At 45.0% G+C, this 22,236-nt stretch overlaps 1 protein-coding gene across 3 annotated transcripts in view; it reads right to left on the reverse strand.

Moving 5' to 3' along the window:
* Nucleotides 1–22,236, reverse strand: part of SHISA9 (shisa family member 9) — a 461,433-nt gene that overhangs the window by 121,494 nt on the left and 317,703 nt on the right. For all 3 annotated transcript variants that reach the window (XM_086375700.1, XM_086375702.1, XM_086375703.1), the window contains exon 3: nucleotides 13,382–13,537. In XM_086375700.1, the coding sequence (XP_086231826.1) occupies nucleotides 13,382–13,537 (156 nt within the window). The remainder of the gene's footprint in view (nucleotides 1–13,381; nucleotides 13,538–22,236) is intronic.

Raw genomic sequence — 22,236 nt, forward strand, 5'->3', positions numbered from 1 at the left:
TACAGAGGCTTCTGGGGCTGTCTCAGCAGGCAGAAATAGAAAGGCAGGGGAAAAAAAGCCCAGCTTCCCAGGCAGAAGAGAGCCAGGAAGAAGATGGAAAGATTTGTCTTTATGGCAAATCAGCCCCATTTTACCTGGTTCTGGGCCTCGCTGCAGAGATACAAGGAGGGAAAATCACATTTGAACCAGTTTCTAATGAAACCCGGGACTCCTGGCTGTTCCTATAGGGCTGTACATCTTTCCTGAAGCCTTATCCCTCCAAGAGAGAAAACTGGAGATGGGAGAACAGGAGCCTGGCCCTTTATACTTCTGCCCTGAGAGCTCCCATGTGGAGGTCCTGCTACCTTTGTTGAGAGGGTTCTGAAATAGTTCCTGGCTTGGGCTTTGTACCAAAGTTGTCCACCTGCACCATTGGCCCCCTGGTTGTGGCTGCAGGGAGCTCTCTGTGAATGTCTTGCTGCCAACGGACCTATGAAACCTCAAGCCCTCTGTCTCTTCCCTTAGGCAGCCCTGCTGAACAGTCACTACTTTCTGAAAGGCTACTGAACAAAGATGGATGGCCTCACTGTCCATCCATGGCTGACCACAGCATCCCCTGTCTTGAAAGGTCCTAGACGGAAACTGTGAACTCATTCACTGCCTTTCATCCTGCTCCATAGATGGAGATATTTCTTTTTAGAAATTCATTACTTGGTTTGTCTTGTGAGCAACCTCCCAGCTGGGAGGAAATTTTACACATCTGGTGATTTTTTAAAGGGAGGAAATAAAGGTTAATTCTCTTTAATCCTACCTACCTCCTTCCAGTGTACTTCCAAAGGGCCATCTCAGAGTAGATGATAAGATTTGGTACCCTGTGTTAGATGAATACATGAAGGACCTCCATTCTTCCCTGTTCCCTACATCCATATTCTTTTTATGTGACCTTGAAATTCACCCCCCAAAAGAAGGATCCCGTTTCCTCACCACTGGATTCCAAGTTCATCCATGTGACTGATGAAGGTGAGCAGGCATGACACACACCGAAGCCTGAAAAGTGCTTTTTGGCATTTGGCTGCTCTCTTGCACCTTTATCCCCCAAATGAGAACATGTCTGTGCTACCCTCTCTGAGGTTGAAAGACAGGTGGAGCAGAACCAAGTCACCCCAGTCTTTCCAGCTGAAACTAGCCTACATTAGCCAACATTCAGGCAACCCCCAGGTATATGGGTGAACTCAGCTGAGATTAGAAGAACCTCCTGCATCAACATAAACATCAACATCACTGGCACTTAGACCCCAACCCCAATACGTGCTGAGCTAAATAATTTTAAGGCATGAGATTTGAGGTTGCTTGTTATGCAGCATTAGTATAACAATGGCTAACTGATACAAATACCAATCATTCACTCACCCTACTCCCAGGAAGAGCCCCAATTCCCAGATGGGGATCCATGTTGCCTCTACTCTAAATCCATGTGGTTTGGATGACACACCCCTCCACTCCTTACCCCCAACCATTCTCCAGTGACGATAAATAACCCATTTCATTGCCCTCACCATAACAATTTGTTCAGAGCTGAGTGGTCACATGAGGTAGTCAGTCAGAGTAGAGGTAGTCAGTCAGAGTAAAGCCTGGGATCTTTACTTATGGAGACAGAGGGGCCAATGAGATCAAGGATCCCTACCTTCCACTTATAGGAGAAGCAACCAGAACTGGGGGCTCCACATGACAGGCAACAGAATAGAAGCAGCGCTGGATCTAAACACAGGCTTCCTGGCTTCCACCTGGTTGATTTTTCTGCTATTTCCCACGGCCTCTTCAGAAAAGACAAGATTCCCCTCAAATGCAACGCCCAACTCCATTTAATAATTTATTAATAAAATGTATGTTGTGTGTCTACTATATGCCAGGGCCACCATGCAAGATTTGGGGGAATTTAGCATGAATGGCATCTACCCAGCTTAGCCTCAGTACGGACATGCTTCAGTCATGTCCAACTCTTTGAGACCCTATGCAGTGTAGCCAGTCAGGCTCCTCTGTCCATGGGATTCTCCAGGCAAGAATACTGGAGTGGGTTGCCATGCCCTCCTCCAGGGGACCTTCCCAACTCAGGGATCAAACTCGTGTCTCTTGTGTCTCATACACTGGCAGGTGTTTTGTTTGTTTGTTTGTTTTTACCACTAGAGCCACCTGGGAAGTCCTTGGCCTCAGAAGGACACACTCAAACTAGTACCCGGGGCTGGGTACTCGGACCTCTAGCAGTTGACCACTAGGGGGAGACTTGCTTGGAAAACGTCAGGTATTAAAAAACAAATATAGTAATGCAAGGTGGGCTACCACAGCGGCTCAGCAGTCCAAGAATCTGCCTGCAATGCAGGAGCCACAGGAGATGCGAGTTTGATTCCTGGATCAGGAAGATCCCCTGCAGCAGGGCAACCCACTCCAGTACTCTTCCCTGGGAAATCCCATGGACAGAGGAGCCTGGTGGGCTATAGAGGATAGGGTTACAAAAAGTCAGACACGACTGAAGAGACTGAGTACACACATATGCCCACAGCGCTAACTGATAAGATCTGTCTTGCCATTTCCTAGCAGATAGGATGGGAGAAGGCAATGGCACCCCACTCCAGTACAATTGCCTGGAAAATCCCATGGATGGAGGAGCCTGGAAGGCTGCAGTCCATGGGGTCACTAAGAGTCAGACACAACTGAGTGACTTCCCTTTCACTTTTCACTTTCATGCACTGGAGACGGAAATGGCAACCCACCCTAGTGTTCTTGCCTGGAGAATCCCAGGGACGGGGGAGCCTGGTGGGCTGCTGTCTATGGGGTCACACAGAGTCGGACATGACTGAAGTGACTTAGCAGCAGCAGTAGCAACAGATAGGATTCCCCTCCAAAATCAGTTAGAGTCAACGCAAGTGGAAGCAGGACACTTGGATTTTCAGGGACCTTGTCCTCTCTCCTTCTCAGCTACTACTTCTTTATCCAACCTCCCCTGGACACAGTCATCCCTCACTTGGTGTTTGTAAAGTGGGTTCACAGCAACAATCACACTCTGGATGTTAAGACATGAACTGGCTTTACTGATAGAAAAGATATCAGATGTTAAAAGTGTTTGAGGGAGTAGTGCAGTAGTTAAGAATCTGCCTTCCAAGGCAGAGGACACAGGTTCGATTCCTGGTTAGGGAACTAAGATTCCACATGCCACAGGGCAACTACTGAGCCACACACCACAACTAAGACCCAATGCAGCCAAATAAATAAACACATTTTTTAAAGTGTTTGGGAAATGATGGATTTTACAGAGTTTAATAGTTTCTTTACCATGAGATTTTTCAGAATTTTAATTTGCTCAGCTGATAATATTCGTATTAATAATACATGTTACTATGACATGTGTTTTCACTTTTAACACACCAGGCACTGTGACATGTATTGTACATGTTATCTCATCTTATCCTCACAACAACCTTAGGAGGGAGGTGATAGTGATGTGGCCACCTTGTAGATCAGAAATGAGGGGCTCAGAGAGGTTGAATGACTTGGAGAAAGTAAAAAGATAGGGCTATGAATGGAGCCCAGGTGTGTCTGAAGCTAAGCCCATTATGTCCTGCTTATACCTCCCTTTCAAGAAGCTGGCGTGCGTGCTCTGTCAGTCACTAAGTCGTGTCTGACTCTTCATGACTCCATGGACTGTAGCCTGCTGGACTCCTCTGTCCATGGCATTTCCCAGGCAAGACTACTGGAGTGGGTTACCACTTCCTTCTCCAAGGGATCTTTCTGACCCAGGAATCGAACCCACATCTCCTGCATTGGCAGGTGGGTTCTCTACCACTGAGCCACTGAGGAAATTCTCAAGAAGCTGACAGGTGTACAAACCCCACACCTTAGGCAGACTGAGGGTCTGGAGGTTGAGTAGAAAACAACAGGGGAAGACCAGTGACCCCAGAGGCCCCCTCTCTGGAACCTCTTTTCTTCTCCCCTGATAAAGAAGAATAAATAAAGGTGCATTTAGAAGGACAGGTGGATTTAGCTTGGTTGGAGTAGAAAAATAGCCTCTAAGCTCTTGCTTCTGACCCAATCTGAAATATTTTCTAAATGCATCCGACAATAACAGGCTGGTATCAGGACACGGATGCTGTCACGGGCATCGTAATGGCTTTGTTTTTCACCAAGGAAGGAAAAAAATAGTTTATGCCTCAAATTAGCAGGTCTGTCATGTTCCAAATTGTTTGCATTTCTAAAAATGGACGTTGACATGTGAATAGTTATTATCTAATACAAGACCTAAAAATCTGCCTCTCTCAAGGCAACGACTGGGTGATCAAGGGATTCTCATTAGACACAAGGGTCTAAAGCTCTCTCTCTCTCCCAATTCTGGAATAAGGGGCTGCCCTCTCCATTCCCCCCTCTTTGCTGAGGCTGCTTATGAGCCTCTGGGATTCTGGTCAAACTACCGTATTCAGAACTCTCAAGCCACAGAAAGATGTTTGGAGATCCAATCAAAGCGTCTTAGGGGCTTAGTTTCCCAGCAAGATTTCTCTAGTGCAGTGGTTTTAAAAGTATGGTCCCCAGACCAGCAGCATTAGCATCACCTTGGAACCAGTTAGCAATTCAGCTCCTCAGGCCACACTCAAGGTCTAGTGAACGAGATGCTCCAGGATGGTATCCAGGAAGCAGATTTCAACATCCCTCCAGGGGATGCTGATACGTGCTCAAGGGGTTCAAAGGTGAGGACCATGGGTCAGCCCACAGCTCCCTCCCCTCCTCTCACATGCATTCTACAGTCTCTTCATTATCCCTCCACTCCATTTTCTTCTCTTCATCCTCTACCACCCCAGTTCAGGGCACTGCCCACCTGGATGACTATAAGAGCTTCCTGGTGGGTGGTCCCAACTTCAATCCACCCTCCCCTGATCCAGTCTCCAGTTGGAAACCAGAACTGTCTTTCGAGAAGGCAAAATGGCCCTACCAGTACCTTACCTACATCCCTGCAATATCTTCTAACATCTCCCAGTTCAAGGTCACTAAAAAGTTTGAGCTCCATCTGCTTGGGTCAGCTATACCTTGCCAACCACCAAATTCAACCAAGCACAAGGAGTGAAGAAAGAAGAGAACTGAATTTCCGGCCTGTTCTGGAAAAGAACTACTCCTACCACACCCCAGTGGGAAATAACTAAACATTAGAGCTAGGCAGAAATGGGTTCAAAATTTCAGCTCCACCTCTTAGTAGCTAGCTGACTTTAGATAAGCGAGACTTAGACTCGATCAGACACCCAGGTCCTTATTAATAAAGAGGATTAACAGACGGGAAGGACAACACACATATGGCTGGGTCATCAGAGAATTCAATGATACAGTGATATCAAGGGCCTGGCCCTCTGTCTGGCACATAGCAGGGGGTGAATAAATTATAACTACCACCTGCCTCTGTCAGCCAGCTAGTTAACACACAGACTCAAGTGGCCTAACTCCTAAACTTTCAGCTCATCGTGATAGCCAGGAGAGTTAAAAAGAGCATCTGTTCCCCAAAAGGCTAGTCAATCCCAAGACCCAAGGCCAGCAATCTGTTTATCATTCCCTCAGAAGTTGTTTTCCCCCTGCATTAAATCACCTTATGTTTTGCCATTTGCCTGTGCAGCTTTCTGAGAGGAAAAAAAACAAAACATTTCCTGGATGTCTTACCTGGGATGGCTTCTGATAGCAACAGTTTCCTCCAGGCAATGAATATCAGGAAGTGAAGAGGAACACACTTTTAAGCAACAGCCTGGAGACACGCCACCCCAGGTGCACGCGCACACACACACACACACACACAACACCTACACACACACAACACCTACACACTGGAACTCAGACAGACTTGCAGATCCAGCCAACATGGACACACGTGTGCACTGGGTCACACACAGAGAGTGGGACGCTCTATGCCTTCATGGATCAACGCCAAATCCAACAACACCTAGACAAAAGAGCTAGAAAAAACCGTACGGTACCTTTCGGTGACTTAAGTGTCGCCACTGTCCAGTCACCCTCAGAACTTCCTAAAAAATAACAATGGAGAGATGCTGATCTGTTCACCAGCTACCCACGTGCACGGTGCCCTCACACCCAGATTCTGCTGTTGGCATCTCAGACGCAGCCTTTAAGTTTGTGTGTGTGTGTGGGGGGGGGGGGGGGGGGGAGGGGAGGCAGGTCTCAGGGGACTCAGGGAACAAGGCGGGGGAGTGAACGCACAACTGTGATTATGTGAACACTTCTCTCTGCAAGGTCCTGAAGCATGATCGAGATAACGCCCAACACAGGATCAAAAAAGGTTCCCCTTGAAAAAGCCTAGATGTATTCAGAGAGAGACAGACAATTCTTAGGTGGTGAATCTGAATCTAAATTTCCACCTTCTAAGAAAGAAGGCAAAGTTTTAGTTACAAGAAGTCACAGTGGCTAATAACAACGCTCTGTGGTCAAGAGAGAACTCTGGATCCTCTTCTACTGCAATCCCCTGCTAAAAGGGAGTCAGGGGGTGCATCGTTAGCTCCATATTCAAGATTGGGGCAGGCTAGGCTCTGCCGACTGTGACTTTTAAATGCTAGGCAGCAGACCAGGTGGGGTGGAGACCACCCTACCCCAGTGCCCACCACACAATCTGTGTTTGCAAAACATTGTTGAATGAATGAATGAATTCAAGGTTCTCCACGGAGTCACTCTTCCTAAGGTAAGAAAGCTCCCCTTAATGCAAAAGGGAGCAAGCTTGTTATGTGAGAATCCCTAATGCCTGGAACTTTGATTGTAAATCAGTTTCTCCAGATTGAATTCCGTTTCGGATGTACTGGCTGAACCCTGGGGGAAATCTCACAGGATAGCAGGAGCCCACAGTGTAAACCTTTTCGTAAAGAATGGTGAGAAAGGCTCCGGCTACGCCTTACCCAGCCAGGTCCTCCACAGATCTTCTCTGTACTACGGGATTTTGCTCAAAGAGGGGCAAACCTGCGCGCGTGCCCGGGCCGCAGCCTCTGCCCATTGGCTGGCGGCCTGACTAATCAGTGTGCGCAACTAGCTCCCGTTTGCTTTCTTAGGAAGCTACCTGGAAAAACGAAGTCCTCAACGTTTCTGCACAATTTCCAGAGATATATCCGGCTGCCAGCTGGGAGGAGATGCAGGGAACAGTCTGTGATCTGAATGATTACAGAGCACAGATCCGGGCCCATTTAAGCATTTCTGGTTGGCCTCCCCAGGCGTGCCAAAGGACACTCAAATTGCCACGTTTCCCCTGCGGATATGAACTCTACACGCTCATCACTCACAACAGTCGGGAAATTGGAGTGACAGGCGAAGAGTGACGAAGTTAAAATTAAGCGGGATCTGCCCGGGATGCCCTGAATGTTTCTTCTCCCTCTGAACCAGGATCACTGACATCTGGAAATAGTGATGTAGCCTTAGATCTTCCGGTGTGGGTGGACACAAGCCTGACACAGTCACTGAGTCACTAACTCCAAGGAAGCCATTTGCCCCCAAGTCAAATACATCACTGCCTTGAAGGCAGGAAACACACGGTAGACATCCCTGTCTCCACTCCCCAGGACAGGGCTGCACTCTGGTGAAGCAGTAACATGTTTTGTTTATTAAATCCAGTGCTAATAAGGGAACTTAATAAGATGGTACAGAAGCTACCAAATGTATACTTTAAGTCCCCTTTTGTGTTTGGTGACACAAGCACAAAATTGATTCTCACAAAAAGTGAGAATTAGTTAAACATTTGTTGGGTGAAAAATTAAATGCCTACGTAAAGAGGATGGGCCTTAGGCACTGGGAGGAAGACAACATGAGGGAACTTTCTGAGAGAGGAAAATATTTCTTATCCTTCCTGGGATGTTGATGGCTCTAGCATATGTATATTTCAATAACCACACTATTATAAAATTATGATCTGAGTCTTTTACTATACATATTAAATTATACCTCAACTATAACATACCTTAAATGTGTTATACCTCAATCATACTAGCATAATGAGAAAATTTTTACCTCCAAGCAAACAAATGAAAGAAAAATAATTAACACCTTAGTAAGTCTTCCCGGACAAAAGAGGAGAATGAACCTCTTCAATCTTCTTCTTCTTTTTTTTTTTTTGGCCTGGTAAGATCCTTCTGGTGCCAGAAACTGCTCTGTGGGAGATAGCATCATTTCATGGGAAGAAGAAGACCTGATTCAGGCTACCCCAGATATGACTCTTGGCTCTTCAGGTGTTACTTTGGAAAAATTACTTAACTATACTGAGCCTCAGTTTCCCCATATTTTGACCTTGGCACTGATACCTCCCCCAGAGGCGTACAATTTGGGGATCCAGTGATGCTAGCTCCCTTTCTTCCATATCAACAACAACAAAAACTAGTAGAGGTTAATTCAAAGTTCAGGGGTTTATGCATCACTTAAGGTCTTTATACATGATTCCTACAGAAAGAGTGAAAAAGAATCCCTAAGTGCATTGTTGCTGTGGTTTTAAAAAGTGCTATTGGAAAACTATAACAAGCTTCTGGGAACACAGTCCACAGACTGTTAAAGAGTAACAGAGAAAATATTTTCTTATTAAATTCTGGAATTTAAAAAGAAAACACTACCTTTTATCAATAATGCTGGTACATTTTGTCTCTTTTACTCACTGGACAGCTAGGTTGCCCAAAAGCACCTAAAGGGCACGTGGTCAAGAACCATTAGTAGCTGAGGATTTCAACTCTCAAGACACTCTGAGGAAAAACAAGACCTGGGGCCACTGGTGCTAAATGCCAATGTGCAGGCAATTTTCCATTTTCCAGAGCCCCTCAGGAGTTACATAAAAAAGTGGTCTTTTCCCAGTTTTGGAGGTAGGAAACAACCAACTCAGAACCATCAGGTGACCCTTAGGGATATTTTCACAGCTGTCTTTGTAAACATTGACCAATGAAGAACCATAAAGTGGGTCCTCATATTGTCACCACCATGGCACAGGGTGGGGGCTGGGGTGCAGGCCAGATGATGTGTGTGCTTAACTGAATTGTCAAAAGGTTACTGTTTGGCTCAGTCTAGAACAACACACACTTCTTGACTTTTGGTAGAAAACACTTTGAAACTGTTTAACCTCACATTCTTGACTGAATAAGGAAAGTTAATTGAGTGAAACAGAATCTTTCTTTGACGGATTATGGGAGTCATGGGTCTGGGCACATGGACCTTCATTGTCCAGGCTATCAATGGGGAAAGTGAAGAGGTTTGGGCTTCCTCTTATCTGGCATGAACTGTGCTACGTGGTGCTAGGTCCTTGGATACACCAATGAAAGGACAGACTTGGTTCCTGACTCAGTGGGACTTACAATTGAGGGACACTAGATTAAACAATTGGAGAACGAATGAATGATTTGGACAAATAATTATTCAACTCCATCACTCCTTCTTGTACAGAGTACAGTGAGGTTTCAGTTCAGTTCAGTCACTCAGTCATATCCGACTCTTTGTGACTCCATGGACTTCAGCACACCAGTGAGGTTTAGGGCTCCCCTCATAGCTCAGTTGGTAAAGAATCCACCTGCAATGCAGGAGACCCCAGTTCAATTCCTGCATTGGGAAGATTGCCTGAAGAAGGGATAGGCTACCCACTCCAGTATTCTTGGGCTTCCCTTGTGACTCAGCTGGTAAAGAATCCACCTGCAATGTGGGAGACCTGGGTTCGATCCCTGGGTTGGGAAGATCCCCTGGAGAAGGGAAAGGCAACCCACTCCAGTATTCTGGCCTGGAGAATTCCATGGACTGTACAGTCTATGGGGTTGCAAAGAGTCAGACACAACTGAGCGACTTTCACTTCTTTCACTTCAGGGAGGTTTAGCCTCTTACATTTCCCTAGTGTGTGCTAATATTTTACAATAACTGGGCAGGGAACGCCCTGGGAGCAGAGACCATTCTGCAGCCACATGGTATACAGGACGGGATGTTACATTCCCAAATCCCTGAATCATAGAGAGAAAGGAATTCTGTTTAAACATGAATGAGTGTGATTTCAACAAGCAAACAACAATAAATAAAATATAAGATTGCTGTTTTTGTTTAGTCACTAAATAATATTTGACTCTTTGTGACCCTATGGACTGTAGCCCGCCAGGCTCCTCTATCCCTGGGATTTTCCCAGAAAGAATACTGGAGTGGGTTGCCATTTCCTCCTGCAGAGGATCTTCCTGACCCAGTGTTCTAACCCATGTCTCCTGCATTGGCAGGAGAATTCTTTACCACTAAGCCACCAGGAAAGCCCATAATATAAGGTAAAATAAAAATAAAATAAAAAATAAGGGAAGGCCTGTTTTGGAAGAATTTATCTCAGGAACTACCAACAGTTCCCATTCTGAGTTGGTAGTGAATGAATGAGACATATTTCATGGCCCACGGGTATTCTAATAACTAAAATGAGTAGAATTGTTTTGTTTTCTAATTTAAAAATCATAATGGAGTTTGGAAACTACAGAGTTAAACTTCTTCATTTTTCACACAAAGAAGCTGAGGCCAGGGGATTTCAGTGACCAAAACCCCCTTGAGGTTCTGAATATTAAGGCCTCCAAGAGAACACCGATTTTCCAGAAATATTTTTGAACTTGGCAGTTAACCCTAAAGGCTGTCCAAGCCTCTCCTTATTGACTGAATTGAATTTTGTAGGAAATGAATCTGGTTATCAGACACTGCAGAACTTTCCACAGCAAACCATTTTTTAAACAACTCTCCTGGGTGGTAATGATTTTGTTAATGAAATGCATTTCATCCTTCACACCACAGTCACATTATGCCTTAATAAAGAACCCTTGAAAGAACATTTATTATGGGATTTGCATTTCATTTGGGCAGGCAGACTCTGGACTCCTGGGTAACCCACTGGGCAGGCAGTCACTCAGTCTGCCCCACACTAGACCTCACAAGACCATCACAAGACCATCTGTGACTCAGATAAAGCCTGTGAACTCCTATAATAGAAAAGAAGGGCAGTGAAGAAGAGGGCCACATTAGTCATATCCAGGATTGAGAAGGGTTCTTTATCTGAGATCCTTCAGAGTTTTTAGAAGATATAGGGGTGCTCCCTTCCAACTAAGCTATTCTTGGGTTGGGCGTCAAAGATAAATTCATTCATTCATTCAGCAAACGTTTCAGGAGTTCCTGCTTTGTAGGAGAAAAGGTTACTCAAGGAATGTTGAATAAACTTTCAGACTGCAAATTTAATTCCAAGTGCACTGCAAACATTTGCTGTACCAAGGAGCCCTGTGTCAAGCCTGGACAGAATCAAGGAACTCTGCTGGAAGATCCGTTTATGATTTATCCAAGAGCTACAGGGTGCTGAGGGGGAAGGAAACACAGGGCCCAAGTGAAGAAATGAGTTGTCTGGGGTAATGGGACCTGTTCAAAAGGAAAAAGATGCCTGGGTGGGATTTTTTTTAATGTCAAAAGAAGAATCAAATATAACAGCAGATGCTAGTCATCACCTAAATGCAAGACTCAAGAAACGGAGGTAGACCACCGAGTAGTGCGTGAAGGCTTCTGCATGTACATTGGCACAGATGCCAAGACTTCTTCTCTCCTAGACAACAGCCCTCATCCCTCTCGTGTAATATCTGAGTCTATTTGAACATGCTTAGGATGTATGTGCTATACAAATATGCAATACGGAATAGAGAGAATCTACGGACACTGCTGGGCTTCCCTGGTGGCTCAGATGGTAAAGAACCCACCTGCAATTCAGGAGACCCAGGTTCAATCTTGAAGATCCCCTGGAGAAAGGAATGGCAACTCACTCCAGTATTCTTTCCTGGAGAATTCCATGGACAGGGGAATCTGGTGGGCTACAGTCCATGGGGTCTCAAAGGGTGGGACATGACTGAGTGATTAACACTTTCACTTCATGGTCACAGATGTAGATAAGGATTGAGTTGGGTGGAGAAATTCAACAGGAAACATGGGGTGCTGGTATGTGAGAGCTTATGAGGCTTGGGATTTAGGAAGCACAAGCTGTACCCTCAGAATTATAAGCACCCCTCAAACCCTCTTCAAAAGGTTCCATTCGGAAGTCCTAGGATATCAGGGAATATAAATTCCTATAGATAGATTTCTAAGCTCCAAGTTTGGGCCTGACTGTCTGCAGGGCACCAATATGCTTGTTTTTTGAGTCTGATGTCCGTAGACCATAGTTATGACAGCAGCCTAGCCACGTGATCGTGTCTTTGCTTTAGTTTCTGTCCTTAATGTGTATTGGAATTAGGATATTTCATACTAGAATTGATCAGCTCTATCTTATCTTCAAAGAGGAGCTTGGCAGAAGAGGGGGAAGATAGAATGAGAAGCTGATAATAAAAGAAAGCACATGGTCTGGGTGTCTTCTGTCTGCCCCAAGGCTTGACTTTGCTGTGAGTGCTGCTTCCATCCTATAGAAAGTGGCCATGAGTCATTTGTTCAGGAGTCTGGGTCATCATCAAGGTCACCGTCACACTCCCTCATGTATGAATCAGAGGAGTGGACTGAACCCCCACCCCAGGGCTGTGGGAAGGGAGTGGCAAGAACACAGGCTCTGGAGTGATAAAAACACAAGCTCAAACTGCCCACAGGCTGCTTGACTTAGGGCAAGTTAAATTAACCTCCTCAGTCTCAATTTTCCTAATCTGAAAGCTGGGGCAATATTTATGCCTTCCTCTTTGGATCATTATGAGAAAGTGAGGCAATGTTCTATAAGAACACCAATGCAATGTCCCAGACTTGATAAGAATGCAGATAACAGGAGCTCCAGGCTGTCCCTTCAACCTGGAAATATTTACACCTGGAAACCAGAAGCTGCCTGAGATAGGAATGTGCAGGCTTATCGACTTCTCCAAGGGAGGCTACATTGGGTAAATAGTGAGAGTCTTTCACTAAAGGGCAGGATGTTCAAAGACCAGTGCCCTGGATCCTATGTCCAGGTTCCCTGAGGATTCACTAGGGCAGATGTTCGATGGTGAAGGGGCTGAGGTATCCACGGGATCAAATGAGTATCCACGGGATCAAATAAGTATCCATGTTCTCCTCTTCCCCCATCCACCCTGCCCCACACAGCAAGGTAGGACTTGACCTGGAGCCGAGACAAAACAGCTAGGGGCCTCTGGTCTTTAGTAAACCATGTCCCAGGTACAGAGACCCAGAATATATTAGAGAGAGAGAATGAGACAGAGAGAAATAAAGAAAAGGGAGAAAGAGATGCTGGATGGATAGAAGATACATGGTAGATGGATAGATGATGGATAATAGAAAGATGATGGATGATAGACAGATGAGAGAGATCAGAAAGAGGAGTAGAAAAAAGTTAGAGATAAGGAAATGTAGAAGGAACGGAAAAGTACAGGATAGAGAGAAGAAACCAAATGGTGCTCACCGACTGCCTTCAAGGAGGCGTACTTGTTGAGCTCTTTGCCAGGTGGCTGCTGTTCATAAGGGTTGGAGATCTGGCCCAGGCTGGGATAGGAATGTGGGTGGCCCATCTGCTGGAGCAAAGGGGAGGTGGGCACTGCGTTGTTCATCTGGGTTGTGTCTGGAAGGGAAGAGAACAGAAGGAGATGGTCATCAACTGGGCAAGAACTTCTACCCACCCTCACCATCACCACACCCCTCGAGACCAAAACTCCTCACCCTCTAGGGACAGGAGAGTGAGGGCAGCCAAGGATGGGCAGGAATAATGGCATCAGTCAGCTTTGCAGTCGTCATTAGCGAGCAGCTGAGGATGGATGGGGAAGAGCACAGATGCACCTAGAACATTTCCATTTTCCCCAATTAAACGTAAGTCCTATCATTGCAGGGGATACTCTTGTGATTGAAGCAATAAATGTATAAACGGATGACCAACTTCAGTAACAGCCGAAGAAATGCAAGTCAGAACAATGGAAGGCCACTCCTCTGCCAAGAGATTGGCAAAAATTAAAAGGACTGAAGAACACCAATCTGGCAAAGACACTTGGACCCTGGGCAGTCTCATAAACTCATGGTAGATACACGATTTGCTGTATCTGCAGAAAGGAAGCACATGGTGTGTGTGTACGGAAATTTAAAATGATTAGCGTGGGTATGTTCACCAGATAATGCCAATTCGAAGGATGGTGAATTCAGAAATATAAGCGTCAGAATGCGAGGGTGGCAATTCCCTAGTGGTCCAACGGCTAGGATTCCATGCTCCCAATGCAAGAGGCCCAGGTTCAATCCCTAGTCGGGGAACTAGATCCCACATGCTGCAACTAAGAATACACTAAAGATCCCACTTGCCATAACTAAGACCAGGAGAGAGCAAATAAAAAAATAAATATCTTAAAACATTTTAAAAAAAGGAAAAAAAACAAAACAAAACAACAACCAGGGCTTCCTTGGTGGCTCAGTGGTAAAGAATCTGCTTATCAATGCAAGAGACATGTGTTCAATTCCTTATCTGGGAAGATCCCACATGCCACGGAAAGCTAAGCCCACGCGCCGCAACTATGGAGTCTGAGTTCTAGAGCCCAGGAGCTGCAAGTACTGAGCCCAGGAGCCGTAAGGTCTGAGCTCCACAACAAGAAATGCTACTGCAATGAGAAGCCCTCACGCCACAGTTAGAGAGTAGCCCCCACTTGCCACAACGAGAGAAAAGCCCCTGCAGCAATGAAGACCAACACAGCCAGAAATAAAAGAATAAATGAAATTCGAAAGTGAAAGGCGCTCAGTCCTTTCCAATTCTTTGCGACCCCATGGACTGTAGCCTGCCAGGCTCCTCTGTCCATGGAATTCTCCAGGTAAGACTACTGGAGTGGGTTGCCATTCCCTTCTCCAGGGGGGTCTTCCCAAATAAGATTTTTAAGTAAGTAAATAAAATAAAAAAAAACAATCATATATATATATATATATATAAAATTTTCTTTACGCTTTTTAAAATTAATTAATTTTAATTGGAGGATAATTATTTCACAATGGTGTGGTGGTTTTTGCCATACATTAACATGAATCAGCCACAGGTGCACATGTGTCCCCCCATCCTGAACCCTCCTTCCACCACCCTCCCCACCCCATCCCTCTGGGTTGTTAAAAAAGAATGTGAGGGTATTTGTTAAGAGATGTGCATTGCACCATTCTTTGTTAAGTGAAAAGTAAAAACCACACAGAAACCATTTGAACTTCTATCATTAGCAATTCTTAAATTATTGTACATCTGTATTAGGTACATAATATGTACATACATATGAGGGGATATCATTCAGCTCTTAGGAAAAAATGAGTTAAAAATCAGTTAACTATACATTCAAACTGTAGAGTGTCTTATGATTTGTATTGGTAAGGGGGAAAAAAGCAGATGTCAAAGTAATGTGAATAACAGTGTTTGGTTGAAAGAGAAGAAAGTCTGCATACTTTTGTGTGCTGCAGTTTGCAAAAATAGGTAAAGACACACAAATTGAATATTGGGTACTTAGAGGGACTGGGATTCATGGAGAGAAGAGTTCAAGACATTTTTCCAGAGGAAATACTGTTTGTGCTTTTAAAGGTTTCTGTCTTCACCCCAAGGACAGTGGGACAGATGGACTACGGATGGACTGGAGGCAAGTGGGAAGTGGGAGTCACAGAGTCCAGGTGAGGTCATTCAGGCTCAGATAAGATAGAGGAAGCGGTGATTCTCCCCATTCCCATGAAGCACATCTGCAGATACAGATCAGCACGGTGGGTAGTTGCTTCCGGTGCCTTGAGAGATGCCCTTACCCCACAAGTGAGTCCCAGCTGTTTCAGCTGCTAAGAGCTTGTAAAGAAAGATAGCGCTAAGTCGTGTCCGACTCTTGCAATCCCACAAACTGTAGCCTGCCAGGTTCCTCTATCCATGGGATTCTCCAGGCAAGAATATTGGAGTCGGTTGTCACTTCCTTCTCCAGGGGATCTTCCTGACCAAGGAATTGAACCCAAGTCTCCCGCATTGCAGGCAGATGCTTTACCTACTGAGCTACATGGCTTCTGTATATTAATACAGAAATTTGCTCTTGGCTGATGTGAGCCACCGTCTTGGGCTTAATCTGTTCGACGGACCTCACCCCCAACACCCCAAGGTGGGTGACAACAAAAGCCTAGCGGACACTAAGGTACCAAGACCAGCCCTTTCCTCAAGATAGGGATAAGTCGATGGAGCAATGGAGGCTCCAGAACTCCCACAGGTTGGGACAAGTTTTAGAGCAGGGGTCAGTAGGCTATTGCTGGAAAAAAACCAGACTATAATAGCTTAGGCTTTGCAGGGCATCCGGTCTCTGTGACAACCACTCAACTCTGCCCTTGAAGCAAGAAAGCAGACATAGCCATTATGCTAACACAGGGGCATGGTTGTGTCCCAATAAAACTTCATTTACAAATACAGGGGCAGCTGAATTTGGTCGAGGAGCCATAGTTTGACAACCCCTGGTCTAGACTCTATCTGAAACTGAGATCCTCATCCCGGTGTGTATCCTTTATTTTTCTTATATTGTTTCCCTCACAACCTTAGAAGTGTGTGTGTGTGTGCGTGCGTGTGTGTGTTTTACTCCGTCAGAGTCTCATACACCTGAAGCTGTCTCTCAAACACTGCTTTCTAGACAATTTGACCTGTGACATGTATGGAATAAGTTTGGCTTTAGAAACCAATACACTCAAATTGGGCTTCCCTGGTGGCTCAGACAGTAAAGAATTCACTTGCAATGCGGGAGACCTTCGTTTGATCCCTGGGTTGGGAAAACCCCCTGGAGGAGAGCATGGCAACCCACTCTAGTATTCTTGCCTGGAGAGTCCCCATGGACAGAGGAGCAGGCTACAGTCCATGTGGTCACAGAGTCAGACATGACTGAGCAACTAAGCACATACTTGAATGAGACGAGGCAGAGATACCACAGCTGAGACACAGAGATAAGGAGAGTATTTTTATCACTGCACACGCATGGGCCAACCCACAAGCCCAACTGTCTAATGGGAATATCGCCAAACATAAGCCAAGTCGCCCAGCCGCTGGCCAGCATCTGAGGAGGCAGGCATGTCCTTCTGCCGTGATAATTTTTTGGCTGGCATTCAGCTGGGGTGGAAGAGTCCTAAGATTAATGGAGTTAGGGTGGAAATGCTGTCTCCCATAAATTACAGCTCTGCCTGTTGCCTGGCCCCCAAGATCCGCTGACATTTTCCTCTCTAGAGCAACCTGCTAGGGAGGTCTGTTGGCTTCCCCTGGGCATAGCAAGCAAGTCATGGTTTGTTTCCAAATGTTGGTGTAATAGGAAGGGATTTACCTTAAGTTCTCATTGTTTGCTCTTTTGTGGATTTCTTCCCCCTTGCCTCCCTCCACCTGCAATGCACACATATGTATTTCAGTGGACAGCTACTATTTTGTGTATTCAGAACTATAAGTTCCTTCGGCACACTGCTTCATCCCTGTTTGACTCATGTAATGAGCTGTCAATCACAATAACTCTCTTAGTTTGGGTTTTCCCATAAATCACTGAGATTAGGACTCAAGTACAAGCAGAAAAACATCTACTTCTGCTTCACTGACTATGCTAAATCCTTTGACTGTGTGGATCACAACAAACTGTGGAAAATTGTTAAAGAGATGGGAGTACCAGACCACCTTACCTGTCTCCTGAGAAACTTGTATGCGGTCAAGATGCAACAGTTAGAACCAGACATAGAACAACTGATTGGCTCAAAACTGGGAAAGGAGTACAACAAGGCTGTATATTGTCACCCTGCAGAGTACATCATGTGAAATGCCAGGCTGGATGAAGCACAAGCTGGAATCAAGATTGCCAGGAGAAATAGCAACAACCTCAGATATGCAGATGATACCACTTTTCTGGCAGAAAGTGAAGAGGAACTAAAGAAGCCCCTGAAGAGAGTGAAAAACTGGCTTAAAATTCAACATTAAAAAAAAGAAGATCATGGCATCTGGTCCCAATAGATGGGGAAAAATGGAAACAGTGAAGATTTTATTTTCTCAGGCTTCAAAATCACTGTGAACAGTGACTGCAGCCATGAAATTAAGATGTTTGCTCCTTGGAAGGAAAACTATGACAAAGCTAGACAGCACATTAAAAAGCAGAGACATCATTTTGCTGACAAAGGTCCATTATAGTCAAAACTGGTTTTTCCAGTCATCATGTATGGATGTGAGAGTTGGACGATAAAGAAGGCTGAGCATCAAAAAACTGATGCTTTTGAACTGCAGTGCTGGAGAAGACTCTCCAGAGTCCCTTGGACTGCAAGGAGATCAAACCAGTCAATTCTAAAGGAAATCAACCCTGAATATTCATTGGAAGGACTAGTGCTGAAGCTGAAGCTCCAATAGTTTGGCCACCTGATGTGAAGAGCTGACTGAATGAAAAAGACCCTGATGTGGGGAAAGACTGAAGACAAAAGAAGCTGTAGAGGATGAGATGGTGGGAGAGCCTCACTGACTCAATGGACATGAATTTGAGCAAACTCCAGGAGACAGTGAAGGATAGGGGAGCCTGGTGTGCTGCAGTCCATGGGTTGCAGAGTCCTACATGACTTAGTGATTGAACAACAACCATCAGGAAATACAACAGAAAAGGAAGTAGGGGGAGAAACAGAATAAAAAAGGCAGATAGAGAGTGCAATGTCTGCAAGGGGGCAATGGTGAAGAATGGGCATTTAATCCCACTCTAGCCTTCTGATAAGTGGTGTTGAAATTCTATCAGCCCATGGGCAAGAGTCCCTGAGTATTTATATGCCAGCTTCCATCAGTCATTTGAGGGCTGCTTCTGAGATACAGTAATTCCTCAGCACTTGGAACCTGCCACATTCATGGGCACAGAAAGCCCCAGTGGGCAGAGAAACTCTTACTCAGAGATGTAAGTGAGAGCTGGCAGTTGGAAATCAGGTCAGAAACTCACCCCTCTGGTCACACAATGAGCATGTGATCCAAATCAAACCAATCACAGCACCTTCTTCTCACGGTGATTGGCCCAGATGTGAGCATGTGATCTAGCCTGGACCAATCAGAGTTCTTCCCTCAATTTTTTCTACTGAGAAGCTTTGAAGTCAATGAACCAGGAGGCCATGAATTCAAGTGGAGAAAGTCTTCCTTCATTGTGAAAGAATAAGGACAAGAGAAGTAGCACAGGAGATAGGGAAGCTCCTTTCAAAATAAGCTAGTGTGCTTTGAGGTTACTGGCAAACGCAACATAGAGTTCTGACAAGTGCAATTGTCTGGATTCCTTCCAGAAAGCTGGAACTGATCAGAAGAGAAGCTTCCCATGGGGTCTGTGGAGTACATCAAGATGGAATGGGCATTGGCCCTAGATTTCCTTTTTATTTCTTTCTCGTTTTTTTTTTTAACTGTCTGGGTCTTTGGTGCGGTGCGTAAGTACTTCTCTGGTTGCACATGGGCTCAGTAGTTGGGCTTAGTTGTTCCACAGCATGTGGGATCTTAGTTCCCTAACCAGGGTGGGAACCCATGCCCCCTGCTTTAGAAGGTGAATTGTTAACCACTGGGCCACGAGGAAGGTCCAGTGCTAGGTTTTCATTAAAGTTGCAGAAGAAATGTCAAGCAGCAGATTGCCTGAGTAGTGAGTAGAGAATACCCTAAGACTTCAAAAGTTAGTTATCTTAACAGCATTTGTTGTTGTTGTTGTTGTTTTTCTGAAAACAGATTCCAAACTAGTTGAAGAGCTGACACCACCTAAGCCCATCATCCAGTGGGAGCCCTTACTCCCATCTCTTTGCTCCCTCAGTCCCAGATCCCATCCACTATTGTTCAAACCCTGTAACCAGTCTTGCCAGGGGAAAGCTAAACACTTCATTAAGGGAAAAGAAATTTGTAGAGAGGTTCCTTATCATTTGGGATAGCCTTTTATATTATTAGACAGACTACTTAATACATCAGTATAAAACACTTGCTTTTGGATGACTTCTCTCAAGTGAAAGTGAGTTGCTCAGTCGTGTCTGACTCTTTGCAATCCCATGGACTGTAGCCCACCAGGCTCCTCTGTCCGTGGAATTCTCCAGGCAAGAATACTGGAGCAGGTTGCCATTTCCTTCTCCAGGGGATCTTCCTGACCCAAGGGTCGAACCTAGGTCCCTGGCATTACAGGCAGATTCTTTACCATCTGAGCCACCAGGGAAGCCCCAATTTCTCCCATGTCCTGAGCTAACTCAGGGGTAGCGAGTAGTTACTTAATGGAAGTGGGTAGGACCGAACTGGCCCTCCGAAGGGATTCCTCACAAAGGAGGAAGAGCCTGCTGCAGAATCACGTTCCTGCTTTCACATTCAGGACAGCAGGAGGCAAATTTCTGGCAGTTTTAGATAGCCATATTGTACTAGCTTCCAGGCTTTGATTATTCAGAAATATTGAAATCCAGGCGCAGAGCAGCAATCAAGAATTCTTAAACAGACTTTGGTGATTGGGTTTTTTTTTAATCTTATATTCATTTTACTGAACAGGAAGCTGGACTTGACCTGACCACTCAGATTGTCTGTGAGTTTTGCACAGATACATCCAGCTAAGGAGGACAAACAAAGAATACACATGGGGTAAGCTTAGCTTGGCGTCTAAGAAAAACAGAACAAGAGTGAGTGAAGAGAGAAGAGTGGGTGAGACCTGGGTCATCTACAAATCCTCTCCTTGACAATCGAGAGAAGAAACATAAAGACAGGTGGCTAAGTCAATACATATTTGAACATATGTATATAGGAGGAGAAGGGGACGACAGAGGGTGAGATGGCTGGATGGCGTCACTGACTCGATGGACGTGAGTCTGGGTGAACTCCGGGAGTTGGTGGTGGACAGGGAGGCCTGGCGTGCTGCGATTCATGGGGTCGTAAAGAGTCAGACACGACTGAGCGACTGATATGATCTGATCTGATCTGATCTAAGTAGTATGTATACATATCTATGCATGTGTATGTATATATACTTTATATATAATATAAATAATCATATATTACATAATGTAGTAATATAATATAATAAATATATAGGTATGTAAATATAAAATATAAAAATGTGGAAAATTCTGAAAGAGATGGGAATACCAGACCACCTGACCTGCCTCTTGAGAAATATGTATGCAGGTCAGGAAGCAACAGTTAGAACTGGACATGGAACAACAGACTGTTTCCAAATAGGAAAAGGAGTGCATCAAGGCTGTATATTGTCACCCTGCTTATTTAACTTATATGCAGAGTACATCATGAGAAACGCTGGACTGGAAGAAACACAAGCTGGAATCAAGATTGCTGGGAGAAATATCAATAACCTCAGACATGCAGATGACACCACCCTTATGGGAGAAAGTGAAGAGGAACTAAAAAGCCTTTTGATGAAAGTGAAAGTGGAGAGTGAAAAAGTTGGCTTAAAGCTCAACATTCAGAAAATGAAGATCATGGCATCCGGTCCCATCACTTCATGGGAAATACATGGGGAAACAGTGGAAACAGTGTCAGACTTTATTTTTCTGGGCTCCAAAATCACTGCAGATGCTGACTGCAGCCATGAAATTAAAAGGCGCTTACTCCTTGGAAGGAAAGTTATGACCAACCTAGATAGCACATTCAAAAGCAGAGACATTACTTTGCCAACAAAGGTCCGTCTAGTCAAGGCTATGGTTTTTCCTGTGGTCATGTATGGATGTGAGAGTTGGACTGTGAAGAAGGCTGAGCGCCGAAGAATTGATACTTTTGAACTGTGGTGTTGGAAGAGACTCTTGAGAGTCCCTTGGACTGCAAGGAGATCCAACCAGTCCATTCTAAAGAAGATCAGCCCTGGGATTTCTTTGGAAGGAGTGATGCTAAAGCTGAAACTCCAGTACTTTGGCCACCTCATGGGAAGAGTTGACTCATTGGAAAAGACTGATGCTGGGAGGGATTGGGGGTAGGAGGAGAAGGGGATGACAGAGGATGAGATGGCTGGATGGCATCACTGACTCGATGGACGTGAGTCTGGGTGAACTCCAGGAGTTGGTGGTGGACAGGGAGGCCTGGCATGCTGCGATTCATGGGGTCGCAAGGAGTCGGACACGACTGAGCGACTGAACTGAACTGAAATATAAAATATATTTCAGATAACTTTATAAATCATATATTTATATATTATATACTAAGTATATATAAATATTATATTTTATAATTACATATTATGATGGACTATACGGTCCATGGAGCTCTCCAGGCAAGAATACTGGAGTGGGTAGCTTTTCCCTTCTCCAGGGGATCTTCCCAACCCAGGGATTGAACTCAGGTCTCCCACATTGTAGGCG

The sequence above is a fragment of the Bos grunniens genome, chromosome 25 (genome assembly GCF_055505025.1).
Source record: "Bos grunniens cultivar Pamir isolate PY7600 chromosome 25, Bosgru_T2T1.0, whole genome shotgun sequence".
NCBI classification, from domain to species: Eukaryota; Metazoa; Chordata; class Mammalia; order Artiodactyla; family Bovidae; genus Bos; species Bos grunniens.